Raw genomic sequence first — 25,415 nt, 5'->3', positions numbered from 1 at the left:
CTTTCTCTGTGGGTGTCCCGGTCGTCATTTATATTCCCTATGTGCCGGTTTCCCCGTCGTCATTTGTGTCCCGATGTCCCGGTCTGTAATTTCGTCAGTCGAAAACATGACGTCAGTCAACACACAAACATGACGTCACCCGACAGACCCACACACACACAGACAACTTATTTTTATATATATAAATATATGAATATATATATATATATATATATATATATATATATATATATATATATATATATATATATATATATATATATATATATATATATATATATATATATATATATATATAAGGTATTACGAGGTATTACGAGGAGGGAAACCCCTCATATGCGTAATAATATCTGTTCGTTTTAAGTTTTAATGCTTCTCCTCACTTTCAGTAGAAAAAAACTTTTCATATTTATTTTTTCATTGTTGTTTTAAATAATGCTAGAAAATCCTGCGCCCCCTCCACTGAAATCCTCTCCCCCCATGATAAGTTCCTCCATGAAAGGTTCCTCCCACGTAACCGCCCCCCTCAACTCTCCACCCCCAAACCAAAAAAATCCCTCTGAAAACCTCTGTTCACTTCCCAGTAACCATTACTATATGTAAACACAGGTCAAAGTTTGTAACTTGCAGCCCCTCCCACGGGTACTGCGGGGGACTAAGTCGTCCCCACAGACTTAGTTATTAGATTTTTCGACTATAGTGAATAAAATGGCTATCTCAGAATTTTGATCCGGTGACTTTGGAAAAAAATTAGCGTGGGAGGGGGCCTAGGTGCCCTCCAATTTTATGTCACTTAAAAGGGCGCTAGAACTTTTAATTTCCGTTAGAATGAGCCCTTTCGCGACATTCTAGGACCACTGAGTCGATACGATCACCCCTGAAAAAAAAATAATTAAACACGCATCCGTGATTTGTCTTCTGGCAAAAAATGTGAAATTCCACATTTTTGTAGATAGGAGCTTGAAACTTCTACCATAAGGTTCTCTGACACGCTGAATCTGATGATGGGATTTTCGTTAAGATCGTATGACTTTTAGGGGGTATTTCCTCCTCTTTTCTAAAATGAGGCAAATTTTCTAAAGCTCGTAACTTTTGACGGGTAAGACTAATCTTGATGAAACTTATATATTTGAAATCAGCATTAAAATGCAATTCTTTTGATGTAACTATTGGCATCAAAATTCCATTTTTTAGAGCCATTTTTTCCATTTTTGATGAGCCGGGTCGCTCCTTACTACAGTTCGTTACCACGAACTGTTTGATATAGCACCGTTTTCAAGAAAAAATAACAGATGAATAAACACATTTACATACATACATTTTTGTTTTTTGTTTTATGACATTGTTCGTAATAAGACAATTACTGTAATGGTTCTTTAGTTTGAAAGAATTGGTTTTAATAGGTCAAGGGTTTGGGAAAATTCGTTTAGGGCCTTAATTTTGAAAGAAAAAAAAATATGTATCTTACTTTTCAACAAGCGAAGCTCGATCCTCTGATACTTTTTGATTTAAATAAAATTCTTTTCGCACTGAGAAACGGTAGAATGACAATTTTCAGAAAAAATTCAGCACGGTTTTCGAGAAAAAATAACAGATAAATAAACACATTTACATATATAGGCTACAATTTCTTTTTGTTTTATGACATTGTTCGTAATAAGATAATTACTGTAGTCGTTCTTCAATCTGAGAGAATTAGTTTTAATGGGCCAAGGGATTGGGAAAATTCCTTTAGGGCCTTAATTTTGGAAGAAGAAAAATATGTATCTTACTTTTCAACGAGCGAAGCTCGATCCTCTGATACTTTTTGATTTAAATAAAATTCTTTTCACACTGAGAAACGGTAGAATGACAATTTTCAGAAAAAAATATAGCACCGTTTTCGAGAAAAAATAACAGATAAATAAACACATTTACATATATACAATTTTTTTTTTTGTTTTATGACATTGTTCGTAATAAGATAATTACTGTAGTGGTTCTTCAGTTTGAAAGAATTGGTTTTAATAGGTCAAGGGTTTCGGAAAATTCGTTTAGGGCCTTAATTTTGAAAAAAAAAATATGTATCTTACTTTTCAACGAGCAAAGCTCCATCCTCTGATACTTTTTGATTCAAAGAAGATTCTTTTTCATACTCAGAAACGGTAGAATGACAATTTTCAGAAAAAAACATAGCACCGTTTTGGAGAAAAGATAACAGATAAATAAAGAAATTTACATATATACAATTTTTTGTTTTGTTTTATGACATTGTTCGTAATAAGATAATTACTGTAGTTGTTCTTCAGTTTGAAAGAATTGGTTTTAATAGGTTTGGGAAAATTCGTTTAGGGCCTTAATTTTGAAAGAAAAAAAAAAATATGTATCTTACTTTTCAACGAGCGAAGCTCGATCCCCTGATACTTTCTTATTTAAAGAAGATTGAGCTAAATGAGTTTGATTTAAGTCAGGGGTTGTGTGTAATGGGGACTGAGTTGCATGGGAGTTAGTTGAATTGTGGTTGAGTTGAATGGGGGTTAAGTTATAAGGTGTTGATTCCAATTTGTTTGAGTTAAGGGAGAATTGAGTTAAAGAGAGTTGAATCATGCAGGTTTTAGTTAAATAAGGGTTCAGATGCACGGGAACCCTTCTTTACAACTCTTGCATTTCGAAACAAATGACAATGGAAGGAATCTTATCAACCTATTCAACTATTTGTAGAAAATGGAAAATCTTTTGAGCTAGCAAAGTTATGATAACTATTAAATTTAAAGTCGAAGACAGTGACCCGAGTCTAGTTTTACCCTTGGGCCTACCTAGTTACATCTATGATTGAAGCTTCCGGCACTAAACTTATTTCTCAATTGTAGCAATAGTGGTTTGACATACTCATTTTACAAGTCAGTTATTTATCTTGGATTGTTTTTTGTTTCAACAATAAGTCACTTGGCATGAAGGAATTTTAAAGCTGTTTATTTTATGAAGTATAATACCCAAACGTTTTGGTTCAGGTCTTTTTTTTTACCTAAACAGTTTTAAATACAATACAAAAAGTAGCTAAGCTTCTTATTGAGGCGATACCGGACGAAAATTATCCTGGCTATCTTCTTTTATCTTGATGACCAGCATAAATGGTTTTTTTCTTGGTGTGAAATAAAAATTTTCTATTGTAATTACACGGTTTTACTTTGATTGATTTAAATGATGCAATATATTTTTAAAACCATCACAAATTTACTCTAGAATTCAAAATAAAACATAGTACGTTTTTTTTTATGAAATAATTCAAGATTTTAAATCATAATTGAAGTCTGTTCTGTAATTAATCACCACAGCTCGACCACTAAACAACTCAACACCCTGAACTCAACTACCGCTTAACTCAACTACCTTAAATTAACCACCAAACAAACTCAACCAACCTCGACGGGACCACTGCATAGTTCAACCCCCACATTATTCAACAAAAATCAGCTCAACCCCAAATATCTCAGATCTGTTTCAATATTTTGTCTCGTGAGGGATTTTTTACTATATTGTTCTAAAAAGGAGAAAAAACGAAACATTGCAATTGCTGCTATTTTTTGAAGAGCACAACGCGACTCAAAGAGAGAAAAACTCGACTCCAGAGAATGAAATGCGTTTGGGCGATTCGTATTTATTTTTCTTCTATTTTTTCATAAAATCCTTAACAACTGCAAATGTTTTTAGCCTTTAAATTTATTTAAGCTTTTATCTGGCCACAACCACTAGGGAGGGGATAATCAAAAAGTTAATGGAAAAATACGTATTTGTGATTATTTTTACATTCAACACATCTTTTTACCTTTGCACATGAGCAACTGCTTTCAGATATATCTCAATTTGTTTTCTTCCTGAGGGTACGTTGGAACTGGTCTTGAAATTAATTGAGCAAGTATTTTATAGTTGGAAATTTTTAACCCCGCTGTTGAACCACCTGTAATGCCACCAGACGTCGAACAGCATTGTCACGCTTTGGCCATCAAAGAACTTTCAAAGACTTGAATGAGCGCAGATAAATATTTTTTTTTCAAGTATTAAGTATTAATACTAGCATCATTTAGTGTTTCATTTAAGTGTTTTATGATGATCGCTGATCAAAGTTTATGTTATTCGTGCCTTTCGTTTGTGTTGTTGTACTGTGTTCATGGCCATATATTTGGCTTTAAAATACACTTATCTATCTATCTATCTTTCTATACCTTGAAGGGGATTGCGAAAACCCTCAGTGGAATTCTTATTTTTCGCCATGCAATTCAATACACTTTTAGTGTGGTTCTAGAAAACTGGTACAAATCTTGGCAATACAACCCCCCGGTTTGGAAACTGAATGCCACGAACGTAGGTATCATTGAAGCAACTCAAGATAGGATCTTAATTATAACCTAAGGGGAAATGACTACATAGTTAATCAACTACTATTTCAATATCATGTAATGGAACAAAAGCTAAGGCTGAAATACTTGTAACGACGATATTAAAATTGGTGTCATTTCAAATTCTTGCTCGAGGCCCAGTGATTGAACTTTGCTTGTGAAAGGCTGTTAACAGTGAAAGAAACATCCAGATAACGTAGAATTTAGAAACTCAACTTGAAAAGTATTTGTGGCAGCTTTTTCAAAATCTATTAGAATTCTGGGATTGAGTCTTGGCACCAAGTCTTTAAGTGCTTGTAGCATGTCTTGATATGTTCTTACTGACTTATAAGGAAAATGAAAATAAATGCATGGTGGATATGATTCACCAGACTTTGCATATATGGTATATAGCTGGAAAAAATCTGGGCAAAATCTGAAAAGCTCCATCACCTTAAAATAGTTCTGATCTGTCAAGATACTGCAACATATTTCTATGGCCCAAAACCAAAATTCTTTTACGAACAATTTGTCTGGAATCGTAAAGGACAAGATCTTGATACAAATCTGGGACTAGAAAAGTCATCGACTGGGGTTCTCGAAGATTATAGTCGTTTTTTCGTCTTTCTCGACGAATGGACTCTTCCAAGGCACTCTTTGCAGGCATTCTAACAGATACGCCCTTATTTTCAATTTAAAGCTGTTGCCCTAAAAGGTTTTTAGTTGACGCATAGGAAGTGCTTACTGCTTGTTTAATGTTGGTCTTTATTTGAGAAAGCCTCATATTGATTGGATCACCAGGATGTGAATGCTCACCAAGCTTTGTTGATTGACCAACAGATCTGGATTAAAATAGATCTGAGTTATGTGGTGGTTTGAGTTGGTGGTAGTTGATTTATCTGGTGCTTGAGCGATGCGGCGGTTGGGTTGTTCAGTGGTTGATTTGAGGATAATTGAGTTCAAGGTGGTTGAGTTGTTTGGTGGTTGAATTTAAGGTAGTTGAGCCATGTGGTAGTTGAGTTTAGGGTGGTTGAATTGTTTTGCAATGGCTGGGTTTGTAACATGGTAACCACACCATTATGCTATGAGCTCATCCCTTAGGATCTTGTCTGGAAAAATACTCACAACCCCCTCCCCTCCCGTTGTCTAGAATGCGAGATTTCCAGTAAACAGCATTAGATCGTTATTTCGCATGTGTAAAATTGAAATTAAAATAAAAATAAGCAAAATCAAATTTAAAATCTAAATATTTTAATTTAATTGAAAATTTGAAAAAAGTAATTTTTTTTTAATATTCCTGAACACCAGAACACTTATGGCGGTCCTAACTCTTCTAAATTCGTCAAAATTCATGTTAGGTAGTTTTCCAGGATCTTTAAAATAGACTAATAGGCTACTTTTGAATCATGAAAGTGAGGTACATTGACCAAAAGTTACAGCATACAGACACGCACGTTGTACATTATAAATAGATGCAGAACAGAAATACTGTTCCTTGCAAAAAAGGAAGGAAAGGTGAACAAGGGAGTGAAACATTTCACAACAGTCTATTTTGAAAGGCCACGCTCTTTGGAGCTTTTTTTTTGTAAATTTAACCAGCGCAAATTAAATCTTGTCAAGAAAAAAAAATATAATATTGTCTAACCATAACTTATCTACTTGTTAAAGAGCCTCTACCAAAAAAACGGGTGCAAAAATCTTACTGAGTCTGTTCCATGTATATCGTATCCGTTTCCTAGCATTGAATTTAGAGCATCTTTTTTCCCTTGAGCTGCAACGTTGTGCAAAAAGCCACCTCCAAATACTTTCTGCAAAATAAAAAAAGATTAAATGACAGCATTACCAATACAAAACAAATAGAAATACTTAATGGGAAGTCAGTAGCTAAGAACTGACTGTCTCTTACGAAAAAAGTATTAGTTTTCAGGTGTTGAGTAATAAGTAGTAATATTTTAATTACGTAAGTTTTTACACTCTCTAATCTTTCTGTAGCCGACAGACAATTTTTGACAGCCAGATTTTATGCCACCAATGTTAAAACGTCTTTGTAGGCTGACACAGTCTCTTACGCTTCTCCTTCCCCCTAATATAAAATATAATTATTTATCTGGCAAGCAAAGTTGTGTTCAAAATAATTCAAAGCTTTGTTTTTGGAAAAGGCTTTATTATATATGTTTAATTTATTATTTCGTTTTAAATAGAAAGGGCTATTCTAAGGATTTAAACATTTTCGGTTTCGATCCGAGACGTCAGGTGGAAATCACATAGCGACGTTGACATCCATAAAGACTCAGTGTCATCCATTTACCTAATCAAGTTGTGGGAATCTGCTTTGCATTCTCTTATCTTTTTAGGTTGACAAATACGTTAAAAGATGTTCCATTAAAAATCTTTAAAGGCTTTTCTATTTTTAAAGCAAGTTTTATATCATTCTCTCAGGGAAAATTTAAGTAATATCATAATTCCGAGTCGGAAAATAGATAGATATGAAACTAATAAATCCATTATATGAGCATTTTGTCCTTTTGGTGCAGTTCACTGCTTTAGTCTCGTCACAAAATTGCACGTTTCACAGGGAAAGAAACCTCAAGGGTGGTATTTAAGAAGTATAATATATACCTATTTGTTAGTGCAAAAGCACCTTGTTTATGATTAGAAAAAGATAGAACCTACCAACCCTGTAAACATTGAATTGATGCTCTGTTTGATAATATAGAGGCTAAGGTTCAATTTTAAGAGCCGTGAGGTTCGGAGACAGGCCTCTCACCTGTCCCTATAAAAGGACCCAGCAACTGATGTGTCAAGTTAACACCCTATGCACCATCAATGGCTTTGGAGGGTCTTTATACTTCACCTTAAAACCTACCAGTTTTGCCTCATCTAATGCTAGTGTATCGTAACTTGTTGGCTCTAGCCACAAATCTTATGTACTGCAGCACTTTCACTATCAAAGTCTTGCATGGCAAACAATTTCAAAAATTACTCTACAGAGAGCAAAAGGATCTATTGCGCTTGTTTCTTATTTCCTTTATCGCGGGCTGGAAATAAAACCGTTTTTAATTCTTTTTCGAAATTTTTACAGCATTTGGTGGTTTTAGAGCACTTTTCATTTTGTTTTATGTAGTTTTATTTAGGTTATTTGGCTTTAGCAAAATCTGGCAAACAGTCGGTATAATCTGTTATCCTTGTCCACATAAACGTTTTGGCTTGTGGCGCGTCTGATCCCAAAAATAATGTAAGTAGAAATAAATATCCCTTTGAACAAGTGACCAAGGCAACAAAAACACTACGGAACATTTCTCACTTTTTGAAAAAAATTTCGAAATTTTACAGCATTTTATAATTCTGCAGCACTTGTATTTCCTTTTGCCATAATTTTACTGACGTTACCTGGTGCAACTGAAACCTGGTAACATATTTGGTAAAATACGCTGTCAAAAATTTGCTTGTGAAGTCACGGGCTCCAGAAATAAATCTGATTTATAAGTAAACTCCCTTTGAACCCGTGGTCAATAAATCAAAGACTGTTTTGGAATCGAAATCACCTTTGCTCACAATTTGCTCACTTTGAAAATGTATAAGATGTACCATCTTGTTTTTGGAAGGACGGTACACAAGGGTGGTCTGAAAAGTTTCTGATTTTAACAAGAAGATGGCAAAACTTGTCAATCAAAGCTAGAGAATGTGGTCCTGCAAGTTCTGACACAGGGATGCAGAGTTCTTGTTTGACAATCGTTTCAATGAGATGGTATGACAGTTTTTGTGACAATGAAAAAAAAAAATCAAATATCAAGCATTAATTGAATATTTGGTTTGAGAGTTAATACTGAGAGGCAAATTGAAAGTCAAATGAACATTATTTACAGGGACTCTAGAGCATCATTATCCAACGTGAAATTCTGGGTTGCTCAATTTAAACGTTGTTGTGCCACTTTCGTAGAAGATTGACAATTGGGACTTGGAAAAACAGGCTTCACTGTCAGTTTACCTAGTGGCATTAGAAAACCATCAAATTAGATAGCGGCAGAGGTAGCCTACCAATTCATGAAAAAAGAACTTTTTTTAGTATTTTTTTTGTCAAGATGCAAATAAACTTAAAAGTGACAGGCATGTTTTGGGGAAAGTCATCAAACTCTTCCTGAGCTTTTCCCCCAGGTCTCTCCAGGTACCCATTTGGATCTGGGTAGACTTTTGCAGAGCTTATAGGATTTAGCGCTGAGCCCTTTCATAAACCAAATAATTAGCGACAGCAGGCCTCGCAACCTGCCCCAAAATACATACTATTGCAAGTTCAATGTGGCAGCCACTTGGTTAAGACGACAAAAAGATGCAATAAAAGATATAAAAAGGGCAGTTTTAAAAACTAGAGGGGTCAGATTTTTTTTCAGTTCTTCAAAATAAATCCCGTAAGAGGATGTTTTTTTTTTTCAAATCTGCAGGTGCAATTGCCCCTTTCCCCTACCTCTAATCGTTTACCTTAATAGAAGAGGCAATGAATATTTCCAAGTAATATACTTGTCATACATAGAAACAAACATATGGCATGGAAAGCTTGTCCACAGCTGGACACCATTTCCATGCTTGCAGGCATGGAAATGGTGTCCACGGGCTGAGTGCGGTAATTGCTCGCGCTCAACTAAAGAATGTTCTAAATGAAGATTCTGACGATTGGTTTTCCTGTTAATGCAAAATAAAATCTAGGTTTTAGCCCTAATTAATTGCCATACCTGAAACTCATATATACCATTATCCATCCGCAACAAAAATAGAGCAAAAAAGGAAAAAAAAAAAAAACAAGAACAAAACTGGCTCCAAAAAAAAAAGAAGCAAAAAGCCATTTAGTGATGATGACTCTTCTCTGATGGTGTTATTTTAATCGATGATCTTCTGAAACAAGAAAAAGAATGCAGGAGCACACTACACATCATTATTTGAAAATTTGAAAAGAGAGCAAGGAAAAATTACCAGGTTTGCTGAAAAACATTCTGTTTTACAAAAAAAATGCACCATCTTATACCTCAGCATTTCCCATATGAAAAATCCACGAATTACGATTTGATCACTCTTCTTACTCACTATTCTTACTCACTAGATTTGGCTCAGAGTATCTTTTCTTTGATCCGTAATCTTAAATTGCACTCTGAGGACGGCTCAAAGGAAAATGTCCTTTTATTATCAAAATAGAATGACATTCCTCTTAAACAATTATTTTGCTAAATTAGTTTTTGAACTATTTGAAGAAGCATCACGGGAAAAAGTCTAGAATGACAAAGAGACTTTGTAAAAAACCTAAAAGTAAATTCAAAGAAAAATTATTCTTTTCATCATTTTTCAACCCGATCATAGTGAGACCAATCTGAAACTATAAGCTCGTCACTTGTTCTCGCATCGCTGGCCTGCAAATCATTGCACGTAGAATACTGTACCTTCTTTCACCAAAGAACCGGTGTTCTCAGTTGTCATTAGCCACAATTTGTTGGGAAAGTCGGAATTTCACTTACTGACTGTTCATTTAACCGTGTTTTTAACCAGAAACTCGAAGAACTGCAGTGCTTCTCCGTAGGATTTCACCACGTCCCTCATGTTTTCGGCTCAATGTCCAAAAGCATTCGGAGAGTCCAAAAGCATTCGGAGAGTGCCCTTCATCCAAATACCTGTCATCTCTACCAGCATTACACTACAATTATATGTAAGACCAATCGGCAAGTATGCTGTATGCTGGTGCTCCAAAAATGTTGCCGGCACCACTCCAAACGATTCAAAATCGGGCTAATAGGGCAAGTTTAGTTGTTCCACATGACTCTGTCTAGTCTTTCAGTGAGTGGCTTGATGGCTGTTTTCTTTAATTGCTTAAATTCACCTCTTTCTCTAGAGCTTTCTCGCGTTGTATCCCTAACTGTCCAACTAACAAGACAGAAACGAAGGCACACAGCTCAATAAAATTATCTTAAGGCTGTCAAGCCAAGAACCGAGTACTTGAAGAACAGCAATCGGGGTCCAGCGCCCCATACTTCGAAAAGGATAGCGCCATTGAATCCATGGATGACTCCAGGTCTCCATAAAAGCTGGAAAAGGGAAAATTATTTGTGGAAGCTTTACAAGGCTTCACCATCTTTAGCTCATCACGAACGATTCAATGCCTATAGGAATATATTTAATTCTCTGTGTCGGAAGGCAAGGTCTCAGTATTATCACAGAAAATTTTCTGAATGTGGGAAGGATGTAAGGAAGACATGGTATTTAATTAATTCAGTTCTTAGACCTACTCCCCCTCTGCCTTCAGTTCCATCAATGCTGAAAATCGATGGTAAAACCGTCTAAGGAGATGTAGATGTTCAGCTAGAGCTTACCTCTTATTTTGCTAATATAGGAAAGGTAACTGCTTCCTCTGCAAGCTCTGCAACTTCTCGTTGCGATTTCAGAACCTTTCTTTGACCCTCATGTTTGAAGTCGATGGTCTTGATTTCTGTTTCTGAATTTGAGGTAGCTCGTATCGTGAATTCTCTTGAAGGATCATCCTCTTCAGGACCAAAAGAAATTCCTACAAGAGTTATCTGTGCCATTCTGCCTGCTACTCTGTCACCACTGACTAAGCTCGTCAATCTGTCTTTCGAGAAAGGTATTATTCCTGAATCTCTCAAGCGAGCTAAGGTTATAGTACTCTACAAAGGTGGTTCTCGGAGTGATCCTGCTAATTATAGGCCAATTTCTCTTCTATCTGTTTTCAGCAAAATTTTTGAGAAGGCTATGCTATCCAGGCTTCTTAGTTTTCTGGATGCCAAAGACTTTTTGCATGATTTTCAGTTTGTATTCCGAGCGAGTCACTCCACGGAGCATACTTGCGCAGCTTTATCGAATTTCATTTATTCGGCAATAGATTCTGGTCATATCCCGGCAGCCTTATTTTTGGATGTTCGTAAAGCTTTTGATTCCTTGAATCATCGGATTCTTCTTTGGAAACTGTTACATATTGGTATAAGATCAAACGCTTATTCTTGGTTTGATTCATATCTTTCAGGTAGGCTTATTTCGATTGATCCGCTTTTCCGGAGCCCTTCTGAAGTATATTATGGCGTCCCACAGGGATCTGTTCTTGGTCCAATTTTATTTTTGATTTATGTTAATGATCTGATTTCGGCAGTAAAAAACAGCAGGCCTCTGGCATTTTGCAAGCTGTGTAAGTCTGATGCTCAGTCGGGTTCCAATACGACTTCTAATGAAGATTGTCTTGTTGCTTTTGTTGATGATACCACACTTGGGACCCTTGGGAAGACGGAATGTGATCAAGTCTAAACTTGTGGCATTATTTGAGAGAGTTATGTCATATTTTAATGCCAATTACTTCGTCTTGAATGTTGGTAAATCACATTTTCTTATTTTTATCGAATTGGTGTAGCTTTCCCTCAGCTTACACACCTTCAGGTGTCACAAGGCTCCTTGTGTAGACCAGAGAATCGGGTGGTCCGGTTTCTTGGTATCCTGATTGATGAGAACCTTTCATTCGGAAACCATGTAGCCATGATTAGGGTTAAGGTCTCACGGAGTTTGAGTATCATTCGAAAATTTAGATAAACATTTCCTGAATCTATTCTGAAACTTCTTTTTTTTTCTGTCTTGTCCAGTCATATGTTTCATATTGCCCCATTGTATGGATGTCTACTTTTCCGTCTACGCTGCGGTCACTTTCCGTCATTAATAATAAAGCACGACCTCTGGTTATGGACACCAACCGTTCTTCACCAACACAACTCTTAAGTCTACGGTCTAGTTACATTATTTCTTGTGCTTCTTTTGTCTATGATCAACCCCACGGCAATCTTCAAAATTTCTTCGGAAAACTCCTATGTTTATTTCTGATTCAGCTCCATATAGCCTTCGTTCTTCAAATAATATCCACGTTCCGCCTACCCCTACTATTCGATCAGACTTCAATCCCCACATTGCTTGTCAATAGGTCTGGAATTCACTAGCTTCTTCAGTACAGAAATGCCACTCGTTTGGGACTTGTAAAAGGATTCTTGAAGATCATTTAATAAAGAATCAAATAGATTAATTTTTTTTCCTCTGAGGAGTCGATGGCTCCTGTGTTTTGTTAGTGGTGTGTGGTTTTCCTCGCTGCACTTTGCTCCCAGGCCTCAGGTATGTTCTCTATGTCTTTTTTTTTCTTCTCCTTCTAGTTGTTGCTTATATTGTAACCCCCATAAATATATTGCCAGTAAACTGCTATATGTGATTGCCTATATTGAATTTATTGCTTGTATAATAATTTTTTTTCTTATCCCTCTTGTATCCCTGGCCATGGAGCCTTTCGAGGGGAAGATTTTGAATTGTATTTTGTATTGTCTTCTATTTAATATTAATAAACTTCTCTCTCTCTCTCTCTCTCTCTCTCTCTCTCTCTCTCTTTCTCTCTCTCTCTCTCTCTCTCTCTCTCTCTCTCTCTCTCTCTCGCTCTCTCTCTCTGACATTGTACTTTGATCTGCAATGATCTTCCTTAGGAGGTTATCCCTAAAAGTTGTTCTGATGACTCTTTTAATAGAAGATTCAATAGAAATTTAAAAACATCGATAAAGACTTACGGCAAATCACACATTTAGTAATATCTCGCACCGTGAATTTAGGGATAAAAAAATGTAAAAGAAATTTTTTTGTCATTTCTGTGGCAGATTTAACAGGTAAAAACCAATACTTAAGTTAGCCATGTAAGGATCCTTGCAACACATCAGGAAAAATGACAGTTTAAGCCTGCAAATTAGGAGGGTTATGATGTGGGCTTGGAAAGTGGAACGAGGACCTTGAAGACTTACCCTAAGGGAAATACACATGCAATTGTAATAGCTACAATAACCATGGATACAGCTACAGCTGGTACTCTACACCGTAGATGAAACGAAGAGAAAGTAGTATTGCAGTGAATGTCAGTAAGACAAACAACTTGGCCACATCTGATTCTCTGCTGATGCTAAAATGCAAAGATGAAGTAGTTGAGCAGGTCAAAGAATTTAAGAATCTCTGGAGCTGAATCGAATGTGGTGGTACCAACATTAACAGCCAATAAAATCAACAGGAGAATTGGGTGAGCGACTTGAAGCATTGCCTCCTGAGTAGTAAAGTGAAGTCCATCCTCCTCTATACTATCAAGTGCAGGAAGCGAAACATTCAACAGATGAAACTTGTCCTAGCCTTTGAAAACATTTTTCATAGAAGAATCCCAACCGAATAGGGGTAAGAAAAGTTCACCAAAATAGATGTTCCGCGACAAACCGGCCAGCCATTATTTACTCACCTTCTGAAGTATAGGATTTTTACGCAAGAGGTTTGCTCAAAATAGGTCGAGAGGACTTAAGTTACGGTGGCAGCATGACCGGAAAATTTCTCTTAAAATTCAGCAAGTAGACGTCAAGGCTGCAGCTCATCTCCAAGATACCTCACGATGTTTTGTATGCGTCCATTTGCCATTCATGGTTCTGAAGGATCTAAGGCACAAGGTAAAAACCAACGTAAGGGGACGAAGTAACTTGGTCTTAGAATCATGTTGATTTATTTCTGAAATGGTGCATTTTCGCCTTTCAAATTCCTATAGACTTTAAAATATCAAACATATCAAAACAAGTTTTTGTTGGAAGTCCACCTCCACTCAAAATTTTTACTCAGCACAGAATTCGTTTTATGGCAACATCTGAGCTTTTGAAATAAGTTTCAGGTTGAAAAAACTCATATTTTAACATCATTTACGCAAATGAGCCTTATTATTATTTGTTTCAATGTTTTGTGATCAACCTATTTGACTATAGTAATTTATTGATAAGCTTATTTACACGATTTGTCTTAATCTAAGTTTTATTGGCAATATATATCCTTAAGGCTGGACGGACTCGCAAAGAATCTTCCTATACCTCCCATGTTAAACATTTGGAGTTTGCCTGACGTTCCTGAATTAGTGATTTTGGCGGTTTTTATGTCAATAGAAGTAAAAAAATCTGGTGAATATTTTGGCATAATCAAATCTTAAAGCCGACAATTATTTTTTTTATAATTCCAAAATAATTATAAAACCTGTTTCGGGTTTGCATTCTAGATTGCTATGCTTGACATTGTTGTTGTGGGGTATCAAAAAATAGAGCAAAAAATTTTCTATTCATCAATAAGAAGCTTTTTTCTATAATATATACCTCCTGGCTGCAGTCCCTTCAAATACTTTACATATTTGTGTTCCGAAATCAAAATTTCCCCTCAAAAGGTTAGATTGAGCTGTAATCGGAGCATCTAAGAATGCAAAAATTACACCAAGGGGCTAACCACTCGGATTGTTCAGGAGCGATTCAGTCAAGCATTATTTAGTTCTAACCTGTTTAAACAGAGTCTAGAGAAGAAGTAAGGTGCAGACACCAAACTGCCGGTTAATGAATATATAAGAAAATTGTATTGTATAAATAATTAAGGATAAGCTGCGTCTAATCCTAGAGATAAATTGAACACAGCACAAGAGCCGAATAAGAAGCAATGGTTTTACTTTAAAAAGATTGATCTATCGTTTTGGTTTAATTAAAATAAATTCAGGACAAATTTATGTATTGTAGTATAAGTACAATTTTGCATAATCTTCGTACTGAAATAAGAATTAAAAATATATAAAACAAGCTAATTAATAACTAATGAATGAAACAAAATAACTAATGAACGAAACAAAATGTCCCCAGAATATTTAAATTTGTTATAGCAAAACCCGAGTCTTGCTGTAGAACTACCAAAGCAAACAACAAAAGCAGTCAATGACCAGTCTCAAGTCCAAGGCCTTTCCAAGAAGCAATCCCACCCCTTGGTAAATAAACCCCAATAAAAATTACCCATACTAAAGCAATCAAATGACCAGTCTCAAGTCCAAGGCCTTTCCAAGAAATAATTCAACCCTTTAGTAAGTGAACCCCGATAAAAATGGTCAAAACCCTAATAAAGTTCTTATATAGTTCTTGTTATTGACCACAGTAACATGGAAAAAAAAAGAAATATACGAGGGCTCCATTTGCCAAATGTGCAGGCCCATCGTGAAAAGTTGAAATTAAATTATCGGGCTAGAGGCAGACCGCGTTTACCAAAATATATGTTAGAAGACTTAACGGATGCTTCGGTTCAAGACGAATCAAGTTCCGAAGGAATTGGAACAAATTCTCCTTTTGTGTTGAAAGTTATCACTTCTGGAAGAAATTTGGGGTCAGACCTTCTAAAAGGCTCACGCTGGATTGTGGATCTGCCTTACCTTTTTGAGAATTATGAAAAGCTCGTGATTCGCCACATGTAAGTTTTTTCTTTGTCTTTCATTTTACGTCATTGATTTACTGCTATCAAAATTATTAGGATGGGGAATTATTCTGGGTTGCAATTAATACAACTTGTACCTTATTAATTCGTGATAATTGTCTTTTCTGCTATAGAGAAAGAATGTTCGATAACTTTTAAAGATATTTTCATCCCAAAACAGAAAGTTAAGAAAGTAACACCATCAGATTCAGCGTATCACAGAACCTTATTGTACAAGTTTCAAGCTCCTATCTACAAGAATGTAGAATTTTGTATATTTTGCCAAAACACAAATCCCAGATGCGTGTTTATTTATTTAATTCTTTTTTCCAAGGGTGATTGTACCGACCCAGTGGTCTTAAAATTTTGCGAGAGGGCTCATTCAAATGGAAATGAAAAGTTCTAGCGCCATCAAAATCCTGATATAGCCATTTTATTCAGCATAGTTGAAAAACCTTATAACTATGTCTTTCAGGACGACTTACTCCCCCAAAGTCCCCATGGGAGAAGCTGCAAGTTAAAAACTTTGACCAGTGTTTGCACATAGTAATGATTATTGGGAAGTGTACAGACGTTTTCAGTGGGATTTTTTGGTTGGAAGGAGGGGTTGAGAAGAGGAGGTTATGTTGGGGAAACTTTCCATGGAGGAATTTTTGATGGGGAGGAAAATTTTCCATGAATGGCAGGGGGCAGGATTTTCTAGCATGATTTAAAAAAACAATGAAAAAATAAATGTGAAAAAGTGTTTTCAACTGAAAGTAAGGACCAGCAGTAAAACTTAAAAAGAACAAAAAATATTACACATATAAGGGGTTCATTTCCTCCTAAGCTCTCACTCTTTACGCTAAAGTATTTTTTAGTAATTTCAATTATTTATTCAATTATTTATACAAATTTGTGATTCAGGGGTCATTCTTAAGGATTTAGGACAAAATTTAAGCTTTAGTGTAATGAGCGAGGTATTGACAAGTGGGCGAGCCCCCCTTATATACGTAATAGATACCTGCAAATATAGAAGTTCGTTAGGTAAGCTAATTCGTAAGTTACGTATATTTTTAATAATGAAAACAATCGTAAAAAACTAAAAGCTCTAGTTGCCTTTTTAAGTAGCAAAAAATTGGAGAGCAGCTGGGCCTCCTTCCCCGCTCATTTTTCTCAAAATCGTTCGATCAAAATTATGAGAAAGCCGTTTAGCTAAAAAAATAAAAATTCAAATTTCGCTTTAATTATTCATCTGCGCAGAGCCGAAATCAAAACATGGATTAACTAAAAAAACATTCAGAAATTAAATAAAAAACGATTTTTTTTAAATGAAAGGAAGGAGTAACATTAAAACTTAAAACGAACAGAAATTACCCAGTATATGAAAGGGGCTGTTCCCTCCTCAACGCCCCGCTCTTTACGCTAAAGTTTTTACAGTATTAAACAGTAGATCTTTTAAATTATATTTTTGGTAAAAAATAAGGAGAGGGGCACATTTGAAGGAAGGCCTAAAAATTCAGAAAAGAACTTAAAACAACCATAAGTAGCTACTTATACTATTCCTAAGAGCGAATGCTTCGCTATACCCCACCCCTCGCCCCTCTTTAAGCGACAGTTTATAGCCCATTATATATTTCCCCATTACATTTTGAAATAGCCCCACTTTTTACTTCTGTATTAATTTATGACGAAAGCTAATCAATCGGCGGAAAAAATGAGTCGCGCTATTCTGAAATAAATAAAAAAAAAACAAGTTTTTTTAACTGAAAGTAAGGAGCTACATTAAAACTTAAAACGAACAGAAATTACTCCGTATATGATAGGGGCTGTTCCCTTCTCAACGCCTTGCTTTCTACGCTAAAGTTTGACTCTGTCTCACAACTCTCCATTTAAAAAAAAAAAAAACTTGCCAATTTGAAAAATAAAAAAATATACTATGACGTTTAGGGGTGTTTCCCCTTATTTTCCAAACTCGTAACTCGAAGAAGAGGGGGATATGTTGGGGGAACTTTCCTTGGAGGAATTTGTCATGGGGGAAGAAAATTTTCATGAAGGGAGCCCAGGATTTTCTAGTATTATTTAAAAAAAAAATAATTAAAAAATAAATATGAAAAAGCTTTTTTCAACTGAAAGTAAGGAGAAGCATTAAAACTTAAAACGAACAGAAATTATTAAGCATACGATAGGCTCACCTCCTCCTAATACCTCGCTCTTTACGCTAAAGTATTTTTAGTAATTTCAACTATTTATTCTACGGCTTTTGTGATTCAGGGGTCATTCTTAAGAAATTGGGACAAAATTTAAGCTTTAATGTAAAGAGCGAGGTACTAACGAGGGGGTGAGCCCCTTCGTATACGTAATAAAAACATGAGGATACAGAAGTTAGTTACGTAAGCTAATTTGTAAGTTACGTATATCTTTTACTAATAAAAAGATTCGTAAAAAATTAAAATTTTTAGTTGCCTTTTTAAGTAACCAAAAAATCGAACGGCAACTAGGCATCCTCCCCCGCTCCATTTTTTCTCAAAATAATTCGATCAAAACTATGAGAAAGCACTTTAGACAAAAATAATAAATATTAAAATTTCGGTTTAATTATTCATCTGCGGAGAGCCAAAATCAAAACATGCATTGATTCAAAAACGTTCAGAAATTAAATAAAAAAAAAACAGTTTTTTTTAACAGAAGTAAGGAGCGACATTAAAACTTAAACCGAACAGAAATTACTTCGTATATGAAAGGGGCTGCTTCCTCATCAACGCCCCGCTCTTTACGCTAAATTTTTTACTGTTTTAAAAAGTGGAGTTAAGAGAAAGAGTCAAACTTTAGCGTAAAGAGTGGGGCGTTGAGGAGGAAACAGCCTCTTTCATATACGGGATAATTTCTGTTCGTTCTAAGTTTTAATGTTGCTCCTTACTTTCATTTAAAATGCTTGTTTTTTTTATCTAATCATTAAAAAGTACGGATAAAAGTTCTGAAAGAATGTCTGCAAAGGCTTTAAAGGATTTGAAAAATAAACTAGCTAATTTGATCCTCCTAACTCATAAAAGCATATTGGTATTTTTAATCGTACTAATAAGAACTTTGTGAATTACTCGAATAAAAATTTAAATGATAGTTGAGATGCAACTGAATTTGGGGCACGGATTTTTACTTTGAATTTAATTTTAGGGAGTCAAGTGAGACTTAATTTTTCTTGGAATTTGGTTAATAATTTCCGTTGGAATTTGGTAAATCGACACGGGTCTGTTTAGAGGGCATTTCCTGTCATGCCCCAAAGGATTTTGTAAAGTTTTGAAATACTTGGCTTTCCTGATTGGTAGTTCCAGGACAGTTTTTGGCTTGGTTACATACATAAATAAAATTGGGTGGTTTAATCTGACAATGAAATACAACAAACTTTCGGTTAGATCGTATAATTTCCACTTCTCGCCCATTTCTAGCTATATTTTATATTTTATTTCATATTTTAATTACCCTACATCGCTCACTACTCTACATACTACCTATCCTTTTTGAAGCTATAGCACTTTCCTTTCTACCAAAACAATAAAATCGCTACTTTACTATTTTACTTCCTCACAACCAATTAGCATTTTATTTACAGGTGCCAAGACATCAATTTGGTTTCAAATATGATGTTTTCTAAAGAACATAGAGCTGGATTGCGCTCAAGACTCATCTTCAAATGCGAATCATGTCATGAGGAAGCCACAATTCACACAGAAAAACCCCTTGCTCCTAGAAGGCTTAAAAAAAAGACTCAACGAAAACCGTAGTCAAAAAACGGAAAAAGACTGATTTTGATAGTGTGAATACTATCAGAAAGAAACACAAAACAGAAACAGGAACAGTAAGTGTCAACAAAGAGGTAGTGGTTGGTGCAATAAATGGTGGAATGACTCACACCCAGGTTCAAGAACTTTTCTCTACCATTGGAATAAATACCCCGTCTCAAAAAGTCTTTACGAAATTTGAGAAAGAAATTTGCGTAGAATTGGAAAAAGTTCTCTATGACTATCTTATCGAAAATGGGAAAACCGAGCGAAGGATGGCACTGGAAGCAGGTGAGAAACTTCACCCAAATGGAGCTGTAGAGACATGTGTTATAGTTGATGGAAGCTGGTGTACACGAAGTTATGGGAATAGATACCGTGCACTCTCAGGCTGTGGAGTGGTGATAGGTTTCTATTCGAAGAAACTCTTAAATCTAGGAATTAGGAACAAATATTGCTGTACTTGCGTGAAATACAGGCATCAAGTAAATAGATCTGTTCCTGAACATACATGTTTTATGAACTGGCAGGGGCCCAGTACAGGTATGGAGACAGATATATTAGTTGACGCATTCCGAATAGCAACATCCATGCACAATCTAAGATATACTCGATTTGTTGCCGACGGCGATTCAAGTACCCATTCTGAAATTATAGCAAGGGTACCATATGGCAGAAATGTAAAAAAAAATTGAGTGTGCTAATCATGCGTGCAAATGCTTGAAAAACAGACTATATAAGAAGCAGCATGAAAATGCCGAATGCAGAAGATTTCTTAGTGCCGCAATAATAAAGAAAATGTGTGATTTTGCCAGAAATGCAATTGTATGTGCCACCACAGAGAAGAAAAGCGTGAAGGATCTCATCAGTGCGCTGAAGGCAATTCCTCTACATTTTTTCCGTGGCGACCATAGATTTTGTCCTACACGCTGCTCGTTCTCCGGGAAAGTTCTACAGGTCAATCCTGAAGACACCCCTAGCAACATCTTTCTCAGCCATGTGTATTCAGCCTTTGATACGCTGACCAGAAGGGCTCGTCTACTGATAGGAAACCACACGAGCAACCTGGCAGAATATTTTATGAGCATAGTTGCAAGGCTTATAGGTGGCAAAAACATCATGGTTAGCCAAAGTGCGCGATATACCACCCGTGTTAAAGCAGCAGGAATCCGATTTACGAAAGGTCACTCAGCTCGCCTTGAAATATTTCGAAGAACTGTAGGATCTACACCAAGTAGGCAGTTGAAAAAACTTGCACAACAGCGGGCCATGACTACTGCTCGACGTAAAAACTGTCTGCTAAAAAGCGGATTTTCACTAATGCTTCCACAAAACTCCCTTCAAAAGAAATCAGGGAGCCAACCGGAGCAGACAAAAACTACGGCTCGAACGCAACTGCTCCGGATCTTGATTGCAGTGCGCTCGAAATTGCAAAAACAGATTTTTTGACTCGTCTCCAATGTACTGCAACAGATATCCTCAGTATCGAAAAAGCCACTAGGCTTCAGAGAAATTCTATCGATAATAGCTGGATAGAATACAGAAAAAACAGAATTACAGCTTCCGTAGCTGGTGCTGTTTGTAAAAGGCGGTTGAAGATTGTGGGCTCATTAGTTCGGCAGCTGCTGTATCCCAGAAACCGCCAAACAAAGGCAATGGAGCATGGTCAGATGTATGAGCCTGTAGCTACTGCAGCTTTTGCAAAGAAAATGGGTTGCATTGTGAACTCTGCTGGGCTTTTCATTCACAAGGAATATGGGTTTCTAGGGGCCAGTCCGGACGGGATAGCAATTTTTCCTTCGGGTGAGAAGGCTCTTTTGGAGGTGAAGTGCCCTTTGACAGCAAAAGGGCTTACATTGGAAGAGTGGATAGCGCTTAAAAAAAATACATGTCTAGAAAAGAAAGTTAATAGTGAAATAAAGCTGAAAAGAACACATGACTACTATTACCAAGTTCAAATGCAATTGGAATGTTGTGACATTGATTTTGCATACTTTGAATATTTTTAGGGGAAGAGGAATTATATTATGAAAAGATTGGTCGTGAACGTGAATTCTGGTCTAACAAAATGCTGCCAAATCTACAAAAATTTTATTTTGAGGCACTGTTACCAGAAATTGTCGACGGAAGGTTGCCAAGAAGTATGGAGATACGAGAACCGTTTATATAAATCCAACTGTGCTAGGTATGGGTAGTTATCATGTGTCATTACAGTCTTATCCGAATACAAATTCAGATATACAAATACTCAAGCAACAATCGAACTTTAGAATATTTTTAATGAACCCGTATGGATAAGCTAAATAAAAAAAACAAGTTTTTTTTTTAACTGAAAGTAAGGAGCGACATTAAAACTTAAACGATCAGAAATCACTTCGTATATGAAAGGGGCTGCTCCCTCCTCAACGCCCCGCTTTTTACGCTAAATTTTTTTACTGTTTTAAAAAGTAGAATTGAGAGAAAGAGTAAAACTTTAGCGTAAAGAGCGGGGCGTTGAGGAGGGAGCAGCCCCTTTCACATACGAATTAATTTATATTCGTTTTAAGTTTTAATGTTGCTCCTTGCTTTCAGTTAAAAACATGTCTTTTTTTTATTTAATACCTGAATGTTTTTGAACTAAGGCATGTTTTGATTTTGGCTCTCCACAGATGAATAATTAAAACGAAATTTCATATTTATATGGCTTTCTCATAATTTTGATAGAATCACTTTGAGAAAAAAGGAGCAGGGGAGGAGGCTTAGTTGCCCTCCAATGTTTTGGTTACTTAAAAAGGCAACTAGAACTAGAACTTTTAATATTTTACGAACGTTTTTGCTAGTAAAAGATCTACGTAACTTACGAGTTAGCTTACGTAACGAACTTCTGTATTCTGTTAGTGTTAAATTTTAATGCTGCTCCTTACTTTCAGTTGAAAAAACTGTTTCATATTTATTTTTGTATTGTTCTATTTTGAAATAAGGCTAGAAAATCCTGCGCTCCCTTCATGGAAATTTTCTTCCCCATGACAAATTCCTCCATGGAAAGTTCCCCCAACATAACCCCCTGTTCTCAACCCCCCCCCCCAACCAAAAATCCTCCTGAAAACGTCTGTACATTTCCCAATAAACCATTACTATATAAACACTGATCAAAGTTTGTAACTTGTAGCCCCTTCCACGGGGATTCTGGTGGAATAAGTCGTCCCCAAAGACACAGTTATAAGGTTTTTCGACTATGCTGAATAAAATGGCTATCTCACAATTTTAATCGGGTGACTGTGGGAAAATAATTAGCGTGGGAGGAGGCCTAGGTGCCCTCCAATTTTTTAGATCACTTAAAAAGGGTACTATATACTTCATTTTTTATATATAATTCACTTGTATATAACTTCATTTCCGTTGGAATGAGCCCGCTCGCAACATTCTATGACAACTGGTTCGATATAATCACCCCTGGAAAAAAAAATCCATATTTTTGCTGATAGAAGCTTAACACTTCCACGGTAGGGTTCCCTGATAGGCTGATTCGGATGGGTGTAATTTTGGTTTTATTACTTTTATCGGGTGTTTCCCTCTATTTTCTAAAATAAGGCAATTTTTCTTAGACTCGTAATTTTAGATAGGTATCTCATATATTTAAAGTCAGCATTAAAATGCGATTTTGTTCATGTAGCTATTGGTATCAAAAATCCGTTTTTTAGAGTTTTGGTTACTATTGAGCCGGGTCGCTCCTTAGTACAGTTCGTTACCACGAACTTTTTGATAAAATGAAATAAATTTGTCACTTCGCTGCGAGCAATTATTTAAATTATATTTTTCTAAATAGGTCTGCATGAAGTAAAAACCCGAAAATATGTACTTTTTATTTGTAATTTCCACAATTTTATACCGCGTCTCCTGGCAAATAATGATGACCAGACCACAGGCACAGACGCAGGCGAGGGATTCACCCACCTTAAATTTGTATAATGCTTAATTTGTCAGCGAAATGTTTAATTTTCCTGTGTTTTCCTGGTATTTCTTTCGTAAGAGCTGAAACCCCCTCCTCCAAAAAAAAAATCTCGAATAATAATTTCTCTAATTTTCTCCTCGAATAATAGTTCTTTTCCAAATAAATATTCCTATTTACTTGTCGAATTACGAAGAATGAATTTACATTAGTCGTAATTTTCAGTGAGAAACCCCTTGAGTTTAATGACGGCAGTGAAATCTGATAACCTTGAGTATTTGTGTGATATGCCGCGATTGAAAAAGAACTAACAGGCAGTATAATTTTTTGAGGAGCGTCCGGCATATGGTTCCCGTAATTGGTTATATTCTAGTTTGACCCAGTTCGACATTTTGAATTATAATATTATAATCTTCGGAACAGGGATAATGAAGCAAAGAAAATATCTCCTTTTAAGTTATTTAGAAGTAAATTGTACTCTCCAGCCGTGTATATTCTGGTTACCGGATTTTCACGTTCGGAAAAAGTACCCGAAGTGCTTTGAAAGCGCAATCAATTAAAAATTCGGTCAGAACTTATAACAAAAAAAGCAAATTTTCTACAGTCTTTCAGCTATTAATTCAGTAATATGAAAAATCAAATAATCAAAGTTGCCCACCCGTAGGTTTTGAAGACTATATGTTGCCTCCTTCTACATTTTTCTCAATAGGCAGCCCTTAATACCCCTTCTCTTTCCAGAAATATTTGATCATAATCAAGCTGCAATAAACAGCTCAAATGGTCCTAAAATTCCTTAGTATAGTGCCTCTAAGAGTACATATATAGTACCTTGGATTTTGTTATAAAGTGATCAGTGTAATTTAGTAGTTAATTTAGACCTTCAGAAAGATGAGAGGTTCAGCCTTACAAGTCCATGAGTTTTCACATTTGTTAGCTGTTTGAAGTGTGAATCTAATTTTTACCACTTCACAATTTCATATCATGTGGTTGTATCTTTGAAATGGGAATATGTGATCAGAAATTACAAACTTTACCATTGAACTGGGTGATCTTTTTAAGTAAGCGCAAAAAAAGAAAATCTGTAATAAGAATTAAAATCCAGTTACAAAAATCTTGAGCAATTTTCGCCTAGCCGTATTGATCAACTGTTTAGCTCTAAATGAGAAAACAAGAAAACTACCAAAGGAAAAGAAAGGGAGATGAGTCGTTTGCAACTGTTTGTGTCATGCTCATGTATCGTTTAAACATCCTTTTTTGTAATTCCTGAAAGTACTATTTAGCCAAAGCTCTAACAGAAATTGATTTGTTTTCATTTTGCGATTTGGCATTTCTACCTTTAGCGCATAGGCATAAATATGAAAAAAGGGGGTAATGTCAGCTTGAAAATCCCTCCTTGAAAAGTATTCTCAAAGCAAGTGTAAGTCTAAGTTTTGACAGATAAATTGCGAACCTGTTTTTCTTTCCTGTCCCAAGAAACAAAAACTATAGTCGCATCCATGCCCCTGGGAGGCCCAAGGGAGCCTCAAACATAGTCTGCAGTACCAAAATAAAAATCTGTATATTCTCTAGCTTAAGAAGCCAAAGAAGTTTGTAGTTGGATTTCCAGTTCTGCAAAGAATTTGAAACGTTCGTTTTAATTTTGATAGGCTATAGAGTATCTAAGAATAGATAATTACTAAACTCAAAATTAGATAAATTAATGATGCTTTACCTACTATAAATTAACACTATTAGGTCACCATCAGATAAGTTAATGGCTTTTTTACTGTCTCTTTAAGAGGGATTGAACAACAAAATTACAAATATGTTTCTATTTAAGCCGAATCTGACACGGTGAAATAGGAGATTGCTGTTTATGTCCATTTAAATAAATTTACTGAATCTGACTTTTGATGAAAAATCACTCACACTGAAAATCATTCTTAAACTTACTTGAAATGGTCGAAATTTTCCAGTACTGTCGTGATCCATGTTCAAAATCCACAAGTCTCCCTGAAAGATGAAATATTGTTGGCAAATAAATAAAGGATTATTGGGTGGGGGGCTAACAAGCTCATACTTACATTTATATTTTTA

General features: G+C 35.7%; 1 protein-coding gene across 2 annotated transcripts in view; it reads right to left on the bottom strand.

The window, feature by feature from the left end:
• Positions 1–25,415, bottom strand: part of LOC136031022 (ankycorbin-like) — a 129,994-nt gene that overhangs the window by 86,730 nt on the left and 17,849 nt on the right. For both annotated transcript variants that reach the window (XM_065710206.1, XM_065710214.1), the window contains exons 2-3: positions 25,272–25,331; positions 6,059–6,163 (exon numbers count right to left, since the gene is read on the bottom strand). In XM_065710206.1, coding sequence (XP_065566278.1) covers positions 6,059–6,163; positions 25,272–25,310 — 144 coding nt within the window. In that variant the 5' untranslated portion in view covers positions 25,311–25,331. The remainder of the gene's footprint in view (positions 1–6,058; positions 6,164–25,271; positions 25,332–25,415) is intronic.

The sequence above is a fragment of the Artemia franciscana genome, chromosome 1, assembly GCF_032884065.1.
Source record: "Artemia franciscana chromosome 1, ASM3288406v1, whole genome shotgun sequence".
NCBI lineage: Eukaryota > Metazoa > Arthropoda > Branchiopoda > Anostraca > Artemiidae > Artemia > Artemia franciscana.
Note: the sequence above shows the minus strand (reverse complement) of the source record. Positions and strands in the feature narration are given on the sequence as shown.